The sequence below is a fragment of the Corvus brachyrhynchos genome, unplaced genomic scaffold (genome assembly GCF_000691975.1).
Source record: "Corvus brachyrhynchos isolate BGI_N302 unplaced genomic scaffold, ASM69197v1 scaffold467, whole genome shotgun sequence".
In the NCBI taxonomy this organism is placed as follows: domain Eukaryota; kingdom Metazoa; phylum Chordata; class Aves; order Passeriformes; family Corvidae; genus Corvus; species Corvus brachyrhynchos.
In genome coordinates this window covers 2,903,550-2,916,439 of record NW_008239309.1, presented here as the reverse complement: position 1 = coordinate 2,916,439, position 12,890 = coordinate 2,903,550, and the positions used below count along the sequence as shown (strand labels likewise).

The following is a 12,890-nucleotide window of genomic DNA, read 5'->3' as shown; positions in this document are numbered from 1 at the left end:
AAGAGCAGGGGCAGACTCTGATCTCTTCTCTATGGTGACAGTGACAGGACCTGAGGGAATGGCCTGAAGCTTTGTAAGGGGAGGTTTAGGCTGGGTATCAGGAAAAGGTTCTTCCCCCAGAGGGTGGCTGGGCACTAGAAGAGGTTTCCCATGGCAGTGGTCACAGCACCAGCCTGGCAGAGTTCAAGAAGTGTTTGCACAGTGCACTCAGGCACATGGTGTGACTCTTGGGAACGTCCTGTGCAGAGCCAGGTGGAATCGACCCTTGTGGTTCCCTTCTAACTCACCATATTCTGTGAAAACTGTCTTCACTCTAGGCTCCCCAACTGTTTTACAATCTGTTTTATAGCCCTCAAACTTAGTACTAAAAGTTGAAGCAAACAGGCATAAATTCACCAGCTACTTTCAACTATGGATTAGCTCTTTCCTTCTGGGTTTGAAGGAGAAATCAGAGGCTCTTTTCCAGCAGCAAACCCACTTCCACAGAACTCAGGGTATGTTCAGTCAGTAACTCAGATGAATTTTTTTTTTTCTGATCAAATGGCTACCTCTTGTCATGTAAATGTCATGTAAATCTCCTTACACCCAAATCACTGATGGAAAGTTTAAAAAGACAGGTGTCTGTAAGCACTCACTTTCTGTGCAACTTGGCTTTAGTGGTATCAGTTCTGAGCTAAGACTTAATGAAGCTTAGCACAAAAGCACTAAACTGGCAAGTCAGCAATGGCAAAGTAACAGTCGTATGGGGTAATATGGCCTTTTCCAACAGTGTACCCAAACAATTGTCACTTACGTGAAAAGGACTGCTGCACACTTGTGTAACAGCAAATTTTTACAGATGAATCCTTGAGCAGAAGACAATGAGGGACTAAAAACCTGTATTGGTTACACAGGTTTTGCTGTGGTCCTATCAGCAGTTGTTTCTGTGGTCACCACCTTATACACTTCCATTTATGCACATACAAGTGTCTCTCTTGTTCCATCTTGCAGAACAAAGCAGCCTCTGTAGAGGGCATGGTGCTTTACCTTCAGTACTTAAGTACTGCCCTGTACTGGTGTCAGTGAAACCCAGAGGTCCTCTAGCAATCCTCAGATTGTACAAACAATAAAAGGCAAGAGCAATACCTACAAAGACATTTGAGTAATTATTCCATCAGTGCTGCAGTAGCATAGACAAAAAAGGAAGTACTAATAAAAAGGAGTGGCTCACATTTGAACCACTACCTCTATTTTGGTAACTGTTCAACAGTTGTAGCAGCAGACACGCAGCTAACTGGATTCTTGACAACACCATCAACAATATCCCAGTTAACTCACCAAGAAAACAGCACTGTTAGTCTACTAATTTACTGCCTTGTTAAGGTTCTGTAGTTGTCCTTGCCATTACTGAAGGCCGAAAGTAGGAAGAAATGTTGAATAGTAAACATATGCTGCAGAATTAGCAAGCCAAACTGTGAGTAACATTTTTGCACTCTAAATTTCTCAGGTTGTGTGAAATTCTTCCTCCAGACTGTCAACTGTTCCACTGACAGCAAGCATTTCTGAAGTCTTTCTGTCATTTGAGCAACTCTGTATTTAAGCAGACTACACTTCTTTCCTCAGATGAACAATGCAAGTAAATAAAACCTGTTTCTCCAGTAAAGTTTTGAAAAACTTGAGTGACAAAAAGATTATGGTCTTTGTTAAAAACACTAGAGAAGATAATTTATTTATGATTATACCATCCTTACCATAAAGAGATCAAATTCCTCCTCACGTCGAGCAATCATCTGATTCAGAGTCTCATCATCAGGAACTTCATCTTCTTCCTGGTTAGAAAGACGGATAAAATTATTAGAAAGTACTCACATGCACCTAGAAGTAACAGCCTCTATCAGCTCAGAGCTCCACTGACCCTCTCTCGCTGACAACATATGTGCAGCACTTAAAACTGAAATGAAAACTTTTGAAGTGTTTAGCTATTCAGAAGTAACAAAATAACATACTAAGAGTGACAAATGAGACTTATTACCACCTTCAAAATTCAAGAATGAGGAAATGAGCAAATACACAACCAGGAAATTTTGGGTTGTGGTTTTCCTGGGTCAGAAGCACATTTAGTGCTTTGGTTAAAATGGATGTGTTTCTGTTCTGCTATTCTACAGTACTCCTTCAGAAATACCATTCTACATTTTGAGGTCTTTCCCATCAAAGCCAGGGGAATGAAAAATTTCTGATTAAATGAAAACAATGAAACATGTTTTTATACTGGAAAATAACCCTGCTGAATCACTTTCTCTTGACCATTTTTTGCTTATGAACTCAGATGTGAACATTTTACTGCAGACAAAATGGATTATTTCATAAAAACAGAAACAGACACTAGAAAAACAATTTAGAACTGTAGTGTTCAATGGAAAACGTTAAACCTGAAACAGTTATGATACCCATTTTAAAACAAAGCCCTCAGTGTTCACTCTTCCTCCCCGAATTATTCTGAAACCACAGGAAACAGGTTATTCTACACGTGGTTTTCTGAACCTATATTACAGTATACTACAGACCTGTAATTCTTGCCAAAAACTCATGTTTTGAACCCAGCTTAATGAGAGTACAGAATGCTGCATGCAGCATCTGAAAAGCTAATATCCTGTAGCTTTTTTTCAGAAATAAGAAGTCATTTATATATCCACACATCTTATCTTCCCTCCAGTGTCAGGATTTCTACACCTCAGAAAAAAACCCAAAACAGTTTTCATTAATGCTATTCTCAAGGAACGCCTTTGTACCTTGATCAGCATATAATTTAAATTGTAACATGAACCAGGCAACTGGGAAAGTGATTACGAGAGCTAGGTCTTCTCACTTCTAGTCACTGCTCCTTCAGTGTTCACAAAAAGGAAATCACGTGGTTACACACACAAAGAAAAAAAGATTCTTTTATAAATGTGACCATCATGAAAGTTCCACATACTTCCTTATTATCTCAGAGTAACTTTTGACCTAAAAAAAAAAAAGTGATCCCACAGTAGAAGCTGTAATAACAGTGTCCACATTATCAGCAGTTATGCTGAATAATCCTGTTGCCAAGCAGGTAGGCTTGGTAGAAAAAAAATTATGGATAAACTCAAGCGCAAACAAAAAATTACTCTATGAACAAGTTACTTATAATCAGTTGTTGTACACTGCTATTATTCTAAAGAATCTTTCTAAATACACAGAAACTACCTCTCTGCTTTATCTAGTACTGCTAAAAGAAAAAACAGATCAAAAAGAAGAAAGAAGAAAGAAAAATAACTGAAATTTAAAAAAAGCTACTAAGAAAGTATGAACAGAACATAGTACTCTACATAAAAGTGTGAGAAGTTTGAAGCATGCTTAGCATGGGAATATTTAACTAGATGTTCAGTAAACAGTATCTTTGTTAGATGTGCTACTCCACATTTGCAAGTCAAATGTGTGTCAATATTGTTAATAATTTAACTTTTAATTGAGAGATTTATTTTTTTCCCGTCAATCTCCCGTTTGATACTGAGTGCTGCTGCAATGAAGGAGTAAGGGTGACCAGCGAAGGATGGTGCAAATTCAATTCCTCTTAGTACTCAAGAGTTTGAGTGTTTGGGCAGAGTTTTGCATAGTCTCTGTTCACAAAGAAGCATTACTTTGAAAGCTTCAGCTACAAGTCATTCTGCAGCATCTTAAATGCTGTAAAGACTGATACTGGGCTATGGAAAAGAAACTTTTTAAAAATCTGCTTTCTTTGGAGACCAAGTATATTTGAACAACACACAAGAAACAACTTGTTCTTAAGTCATCTACAAAATAAGGCATGTCACAGAGGCCTGAGCTACAGCCCTGACTTCTGAAACACTGTCAGATAAATGCTTCGGAAACAAATGCACACCTAATTTAAAAAAAATTCATAGGACTACTGAAAATGTCTGCTGGTATCAAGTTTACCTATCTACTCGTATAGGTAGTGTGGGTTGCTTTAGAACTACAGGTTTACTTAATGAAAAGTGGTACATATGTATATCATCAAATTTCTGCATTAACACCACAAATAAAAGACAATCACTGATAAAAATGCTTGCCACTCTTCTTTAATTTCTATGAAAAATACTAAAACAATACAAAATTTCATCTTACTCATGCTTTATTCCTTAACCATCTGCTTAATGCCCAAGGACATTTTGTCTGTAAGATGGACCCGGGGGGCAGGGCCGGAGCCACAGGACCTGGGTGCAGGTCGGTTCAATGGATGGGGGCCAACGGCTCGGGGGCTCTCGGGCTCCGTGGGGTGCGGAAGGGAGTGCGCCGGGAGCGCTGTGCTGCTCTTTGGGTTTCTTTTGCTGCCACCAGCTGGAAAAAGGTTCTGTTGTTTTTTTTCTCTTCCCTTCCCTTGCCTCACTGCCTCCTTTCCCTCCTTGCCAGTCCAGGGAGCCTGTGGGGTGGCCCTGGCTGGTCCGAGCCCGTGTGTTTGTTCCCTCTCTGGGCATTTGTTGTATTTTGAGGGGTTTTTTCCTGTTCTACCCTGTTTTGTTTGGTGTTAATGAACAGTTTGGGGTTTTTCTCCACTTTCACTTGTTGTTACCGACCTGTCCCACTGACGGACAAAGAGGGGAGGCCCTTTTCCCTTTGGAGGAGGTAATCATTCCAGAGCGCTTCCTCCTAAAATTTTGTCTCCAAAACTGAGACATTTTCTATATTCACAATGCAGAGTTTACACAAAAGGATTAATGACTGAAGAACTAAACTCCTCGATCTTTGAAACTTTACTTCATGTAATGAAGGATGCCAGTGAAACACAGGCTACAGAATCTTCTATCAGTGTGCACCTTATTCAGACATACAAGGCACACTGATACTGAATTTTGCTCCAATTAAGAGAAGAGTTTTGCAGTGACAGGTGAAAGAATAGGTTCATCATTCCACACTCACAGTTCCACAGAAGAACACAATGAAAAGACAGGCACTCAATGACTCTATAACCTCACTTACCACTATTGTAAGGAAAGACTTGACAGCTGTTTTTAAACAGCTAGTTATTTCTCAAAGAGGAAGTGGTGATGAGAAGTTCAGGCTGGACACAGCACCAGAAAGAAACAGTTACTTTCTGGCTTGTCCTAAGCCCAAGGCACATCAAAGCAGATCTTAACTCTTAACTAGGTTCCAAAAGAAGCACAATAACCATGTCCTTCAAGACTGAAACTAGGTAGTACTAGCTGCTCAGCATGTCTGAAAATCAAACTGCCTAGTTTAACATATATATTGGACTTAGGAGCTGGTCTGTAATCTGTTCTGGAAAAACTTTGTTTGAATGCAATTGTTTGCCAAAATGGGTTTTAAGTTACAATTCAATGCCTAATTCTACACTAAGATTTAATCATAACCATGACATCATAACCACTAGGTTACAGCCTATTACTGTGACCATAAAAGAAGAAAAAAATTAAGTTATTTTTCTGACTGGATGGTAAGAATTATAATGACATTTCTAATTTCAAGAGTTATGACAATCTTTGTAAATGACGAATAAAAGAAGAGTCAGTACTTCCTGAAACTCTCTCTTAGCAATTATTTCTAACTCCCTTACCTCATTTTCTTCTTCGTGCTCCAGTATAGCTTGTAGGAACGCTCTCCGTTCATGGCTTGAAGATTTCTGATCAAACATTCCTGCCTGAATAACTTTTTGATCTACATTCAGCTTATACTTTGCTGCAGCAAGTATCTTCTCTTCCACACTGTTCACAGTGCACAGTCGCAGGACTCTAACTTCATTCTGCTGACCAATTCGGTGAGCTCTATCCTGGGCCTGCAAGTCCTATTAGGCAAAGAACACAGAGAATAACTTAACAGAGAGAGTGAACACAGATATTCAAACTCTTCTTAGTCTTGCTTCCCTTACTTTACATGTTGCTATTGAGTACGATGTGATTTGCATATACTTGCACAACAGCTGAAAACACCACATAGTTACGTACTTTCTTACAAAAAGAAAAAAAAAGGTGGCAAAGACATAATTCAGTTACCTCTTCTGGCCTTTTCAAATAAGCCTAAGTGGTACGATATCCTCTTTTCCTGGTGATCTGTATTTACTACTAACCACCAGAGTAAGATCAGTGCCTCAGACCAAGACTACTGCACTCACACGGTCACCGAATTTTGTGAGACAGGTAGCATTCAGCATAGCCTTTACTAAAGTATTGCAAACTATCTACCAAAGACTAGGGAGCTGGTTATTGTATCCTAACGGTTAAAGAATGAGTCCAGTTATACAAATGAAGCAGGTTTGTAACACTCCTAGCACAGAGGATACCCCGAGACTCAGATAAAATATATATGCAGGCACAGAACTAGCAAACCAATTAAAACCAAAACATTTCCTCATTGTGGCAGTTTGCCTCACTAATTCCTCTCAAAGAAGCATTTTATCTCCTATTTGGATTTTTTCCTTTCATCCCAAGCTGTATCATCTATTTAAAGAAGCAACTCAAAAAAGCATCATGTATTCTTTGCACATTTCACGAAGGTAAGAAAATAAAAATAACCTGATGAGGGTTCCAGTCACTGTCAAAGATAATAACAGTGTCAGCAGCCTGGAGATTTAAGCCTAGCCCTCCAGCCCTTGTACTCAGTAAGAAGATAAAGTATTGTGATCCAGGTTCATTGAACTTCTTCAACAGAGCAGCTCGATCCTCTGATTTTGTTGTGCCTAAAAAAAAATAGAAATATTGTATAATAAAGATGTGAACTGCAATAATATAAATACAACGTCTGTTGCTAAAAGTACATGGGAAAGGGTTATTTTAATGCACTACATTTTGACACCTCTGACACATTTTCCGTAACACTGGCCATGAATGTTTAGGTCAACTGCCTATCACACCTACAAGATGGACTTCTAAAGGTCTCTTCTAATGCATTTGTTTTGACATTCCTAAAGTAGATCTTAAAATGTTGGCTAACATTGTTATACCTTTTTATGACTCACATAAATTTCAATTGAAGCTAATATATACAAACAGAAGAGAGCTCTAGTTTTGATTAATGCCTTCTGGCTACAGCAACATTAAATATTTTTAAAATACTTATACTACTTATATCGAGATTTATCAAAATGTCACTATTTGCCTTCGGAGTCATAGTTAATACTAAAAGACTGAGAATTCTTAAAATGTCCCATCTTGAGGGTGATATATGTACAGAAGACGAAATTACAAAATTTTTTTTACTACTATGGTGGGTTGTTCCCCAGCTAGTTTCCAGATACAACCCCCTGCCTTCCCAAACTCAGCAGTTTATGGGGAGGAAATAAGACAGAAAAGCTCCTATGCTGAGATAAAGGCAGCTTAGTAAAAGTGAAAGGCGTGTACGCAAGGACAAGAGGAGGAATTTATTTACAACTTCCCATCAGCAACCAGATGTCCAGCCACTTCCTGGGAAGCAGGGCCTCAACGCCTGTAATGACTAATTGGGAAGACAAATGCTGTAACAAGTAATGTCCCTGCATCCTCTTCTTTTCCCTCAGGTTTTACTGCTGTTCACAACCCTTTGGTCACCTTGGGTCAGCTGTCTCATCTGGGTCCCAATTCAATGCAGCCTGCTGGCCTTGGGGGTGAGGGGTGTTTGGAGAGAAAGCCTTGACACTGCAAGTGCTGCTCAGCAATAGCCAAACACTGTGTGACATCACTGGTGGTGTTACAAACCCTGCTGAGCCACAAATGCAAAGCACAGCACTATATGGGCCGCTAGGAGGAAAATTAACTCCATGCCACCTGTAGACACCACAATCACACAGCCAAACTGCCGGCCCACTGCTGACCCAGTGAACCCCACAATAAACACATGAATTGGGTAGGAAATACTCCATGCAAGAAGACAGCTGGACAGAACCTGGATAGATTGGATCCATGTAGAGAAGATATCTGTTATTATGAAACTGGAGGAGAAAGAGTTTATCTAATTTAATGAACGACCCGAAAAAGACAATGAGGTGTATTTACCATACTATGTCTTGCCACAAACATTCTGGCCTGAAAAATAATTCATTCAAAAATACATGATGTAAAGTAATCTAAAACAATTAAAATGCAATGTAATTTATCTTTCTTGAATAGAAGTTTTAAAACACATGCAGGCCAGAGGTGTGAAGAGGGGCTTCTTAGCATGCTAATATGTTCTTCAGACGGTTTTGTCATTCCATGGCACAGTGAGACAGCTCATTTATGTGTCCATTTCATAATCCCATTTTACATTCAAGGATAATATTGGTTCAACTTCACGTTCATTAATATTTGCAAAGGATGAGACTATTTCTTGGTATTACTTTTTCTTCTGAATAAAGTGTGAAGCTAAGAGTCAATTTAAAATGCTGTTAAAAAACATTCAGAAGAAACTTCAAGTCTCACTTACACTGTTCTCTATATTTATCTTAAATCATTGCTTCTCTGTTAAAAAAGTATTCTGATAAATGCTGCTGGCATTAGTAATACTATAATGTGTGAGATAAAACATTAAGTAAAAATGACCACTATTTAATAAGCTCAGTATGAGGCAGAGATCATCAACATGGAAGAAGACCAAAATGGAAACTTCTTTCAAACAGATTTAAGACTCAGGTGGGATTCACTATTTTTAGTTTTCCTTTCATAGAATTGCAGGAATCAATTAGAGAATCAAATAGATTGGAAAAGACCTGTGAGATCATTGACTCCAACCTTTGATCAAACACCACCTTGTCAACCAGACCACGGCACTGAGTGCCACATCCAGTCTTTCCTTAAACACCTCCAGGGACAGTAACACATCCAGGGTAGTTACTCCACCCCCTCCCTAGGTATTCCAATGCCCAATCACCCCTTCTGTGAAGAAATACCTCCTAATGTCCAATCGGAACCTCCCCTGGTGCAGCTTGAGACTGTGTCCTCTTGTCCTGTCACTGGTTGCCTGGAAAAAGAGCCCAACCCCCATCTGGATACACCCTCCTTTTGGGGAGCTGTAGAGAGTGATAAGGTCCCCCCTCAGCCTCCTTTTCTCCAGGCTAAACAACCTCAACTCCATCAGCTGCTCCTCATAGGACTGGTGTTCCAGCCCCTTCATCAGGTCTGTTGCCCTTCTCTGGACACGCTCCAGCACTTCCATGTCTTTCTTGGAGCGCAGGACCCAGAACTGGACCCAGAACTGGCAGTATGGCCTCTCCAGTGGGTACTCACTCAGTAGAGGGGGACAATCCCTGCCCTGGTCCTGCTGGCCACACTGTTGCTGGTACAGGCCAGGATGCCATTGGCCTTCTTGGCCACCTGGGCACACCCTGGCTCATGTTCAGCTGCTGGCACCAGCACCCCCAGGTCCTTTTCCTGTGGGCAGCTTTGCAGCCACTCTGCCCCAGCCTGTGGCACTGCCTGGGGTTGTTGTGACCCAAGGGCAGGACCCGGCACGGGGCCTTGTTGAACCTCACACCACTGGCCTTGGCTCATTGATCCAGCCTGTCCAGATTCCTCTGCGGAGCCTTCCTGCCCTCCAGCAGGTCTACACTCACATCCAACTTGGTGTCATCTCTGAATCTACTGAGGGTACATTCAATCTCCTCATCCAGATCATGCACAAAGATATTGAACACTCAACAGAGATATTAAACAAAATAAAGATATTGGTATCTACAATGTTTCTAAATCCTCTTTTTATTTAATGTAATAAAACATATCTACATATGAAGAAATTGAGGCTTTTTATATTCCTGTGAAATTCAGGCACGATGCTGAAATTCAGCTATCCCGTGAAGAATAGCAGTTGAATTTTAAACAGATAAAAATGAATTTATTCCATTGGAATAGAGGCATTATCATCTCTTATCATGAGAATACTTTCAGGCAACTTAAATAGTGATGACTAATGGGGACCCTGGATTTTAAACCCTGTGTGAAAAAGAGATGAGCCTTTAAGCAGCAAATTTATACATAATCTGCACTCCTGGAATGGACCTGAGTCTTTATCAAAAGAATCCATTGACCAAATGGTCTGCAGGTTAAACAGATAAAAGAAAACAATGAAAGAGACAGAGAAAATTACTTCTACCGACAGAAGCAAAAGTATGTCTTTCTCAGTACCTTGTCTGGAAGAATATGGGAAATTCTAGTAAACTGCCCCTGAAGGGTCTACTGCCATAATTTCATGGTAAACACACTTGCAGAATTATAAAATAGTTTCGAACCTGTTTACACTTTTGTATAGTGATAACACAGCACTGTTATGGAAACACTGGGAGGAGAACCCAAGGCTCCCATGCCCAAACTAATGAAGGATGCTACCTCCTACTTTATTATTTATCCTTTTTCTGCATTTAGCTTACCATCAAGACGCAGGTAAAGGAAATTTCGAAATGCAAAGTAGTCTTCCATAATGGTCATGAGTGATGTCATTTGACAGAAAAGAAGCACACGATGGTTAGTAGCTCGTAACTTTGGTAGAATACGATCGAGTAGTTCAAACTTCCCTGAGGCCCGATAAAGTTCAGCTCTGTTGGAGAGAAGCAGCACAGTAAATGCCAGAATAAGCCCCCATTTGAAAGTCTGTAGTCATTATCATGTCAGAATATAACAAAAAGACTAATTTACTTAATCTAAACAAGACTAATAATTTCCTGATTTTTCTTCAATTACAAAATCTGTCCTGACTTTCAATCACACAGAATATCTTTATGAAATTCAATTCTTTTTCATTATTTATTAAAACAAACGTTATTTCTCAGCCAGATAAGCATTGTATAAGCTAAGACATTCACCTGCTATTTAATTTTCAACTGGCATTAAAAACAACTTTCAATTGCAACTGCAGTTTCAAATTGTATGCATCGGTCGTATGTTGGAAACAACCCCCTTTCCACTCAACTATTACGCACATGGAAGTGAAATACTGCAAACTGAACTAATATACGGAGACAGCGGCAGGAGTCTGACATAGGATATACTCTTTAGCCATACAACTTTAGTTGTCCTGAACAGTGTTCACCTGCTTTGATTAGCTACACTTTTGTCTTCTAATGCAAAGAATTCCAAATTGACTCTCAGCACTGAAATTCAACCCATAAAACAGAAAATGAGCAGAAGTAAACAGGATGTCTAAATCAGCATCACAGTGATATACTTTAGAGAAACAAACTTCATGCAACTTTTCTCTAACGTTGAGTCTGTACTCTCAAAATACAACTTATCATTAGCAATGGTACAAAATCCAGAAGGTACAGAGCCTTCTGATATGCACACATCTGTAATCAGCCAAAGACTAAACTGTTTAGGAGACAAGTATTCTGGTATTCTAGCTAAGGAGACAAACAGCCTGGTATACTAGGTAAGAAAAAAAAAGAAAAGAATTGTCATTAACACCTATACAGGAAGAAAGTTAGGTGGATGATATACATTTTTTGTTTAGAAAGCATCTATTAACCTGACAGTTGCCCAACGTGTCAAGAAAAACAAAACAAATCTTCTTCATTTCTGATAATGGAAGAAATGCTACTTTAATTTGGAATAAAGATAGTAAAGAAGGTAAAGTAGAAGGCAAAAGTAACAAGAGAGAGAAGAAAATCCTAACAGATATCTCTAGAGTCATCCCAATGAATTTCAAATGGTGTATTATTCCAAAATAAGGGGAAAGGAAGACACGAGTCTTTTCTGCCTGCCATCGTGAAAGAGTCGGACAGTCATGAAAAGATCTTGTAACACTTCTAGTACTAATAGGTTTTGATTTACATATGTGCCCTGTACTTCCTCTGCCTTTGTATGAACTGCTTGAGTTTGCTGACATGTAGCTTCCAGAAAAAGACTGTGATCATTAATTCCAATACAACACTATGGACAGGAGGAAAAACAGGAAGAGTTACCCATTAATGACACCATTTGAGTAGCCCAGATGTTCAGCGAAGGACTCCTGCAAAGTTATAAGCAATAAACATATTACAAACTACACAGTAACCAAAAATTACACTTTCTTATAGAAATCAAATTAAATATATGAGTGTTGAGGTTTGAGTTCAATGATGTTCATACTCTCAGAAGCCACCTTGTGGCAACAGTGCTCTGCTTAATATTTTCCTATACTATTATTTAAAATTCATGAAGAAGTGACTTCTGCAGCATACATTTTACCAGATTACAAATACAGTAGAATACTAACTAACTTACACTAATTAGTAGACGATCCATCTGCAAATTACTCAGTTTAATTACTCAGCATACAAGATAACGAAGAATGAAAACTACAATAATAATAATAATTAATAATAATACATCACAGTAGGTACTTAATTATATTTTCATAAACATAGATATCTATGACACTTTCTATCTTTTCAGATATATTTATGTACTTAGATCCTATTGAGAGATGTTATATAGATAGTACATTTTTGCTGAAAAAACAAGATGGATGGATTAGAACAATTTTAATTGGCACTGTAGAAGATTAGCAGTCTGCTAATTACAAAGATTCTACACATGATATTTTGAACTAGTGTCTGTATGTCATAAGGTTGGTGTATGTGGATACTAAGTTGCTCTGGGTTGTCTTAAATTAACAAAAAAACCCCTCACTTTTTAAAGACACTGTTCCATAAAATTAAATACTTTAAAACTAGACTTTGGATTATCAATACAAAGATGGCACTTGTTGACTATAATAAATGTTTTTTTTCCAAATCTTTCCTTTCCAGTATAAATTATTTGGACAGAAATGCCCCCTTCCATATACATAAGCTTTAGCAGCAGTTTTCGATTATTTTAGCCATCTGAATAAAAACAACTCTCAAAACCTAACCTATCAGTCTTACCTCAATGTGTTGGAACATGTATGGGTGATTGCATATCTTTCTCAATTGCATGATAGTGTTCATAAGAGTTTTTGCTCCACCTTTT

General features: G+C 38.8%; 1 protein-coding gene across 1 annotated transcript in view; it reads right to left on the bottom strand.

Annotated features, from left to right (window-relative positions):
* Positions 1 to 12,890, bottom strand: part of SMARCA2 (SWI/SNF related, matrix associated, actin dependent regulator of chromatin, subfamily a, member 2) — a 119,227-nt gene that overhangs the window by 43,319 nt on the left and 63,018 nt on the right. The window contains exons 23-28 of the mRNA XM_017740656.1: positions 12,806 to 12,890; positions 11,861 to 11,907; positions 10,331 to 10,497; positions 6,531 to 6,694; positions 5,576 to 5,803; positions 1,731 to 1,808 (exon numbers count right to left, since the gene is read on the bottom strand). The exon at positions 12,806 to 12,890 is cut by the window's right edge and continues 1 nt beyond it. Coding sequence (XP_017596145.1) covers positions 1,731 to 1,808; positions 5,576 to 5,803; positions 6,531 to 6,694; positions 10,331 to 10,497; positions 11,861 to 11,907; positions 12,806 to 12,890 — 769 coding nt within the window. The remainder of the gene's footprint in view (positions 1 to 1,730; positions 1,809 to 5,575; positions 5,804 to 6,530; positions 6,695 to 10,330; positions 10,498 to 11,860; positions 11,908 to 12,805) is intronic.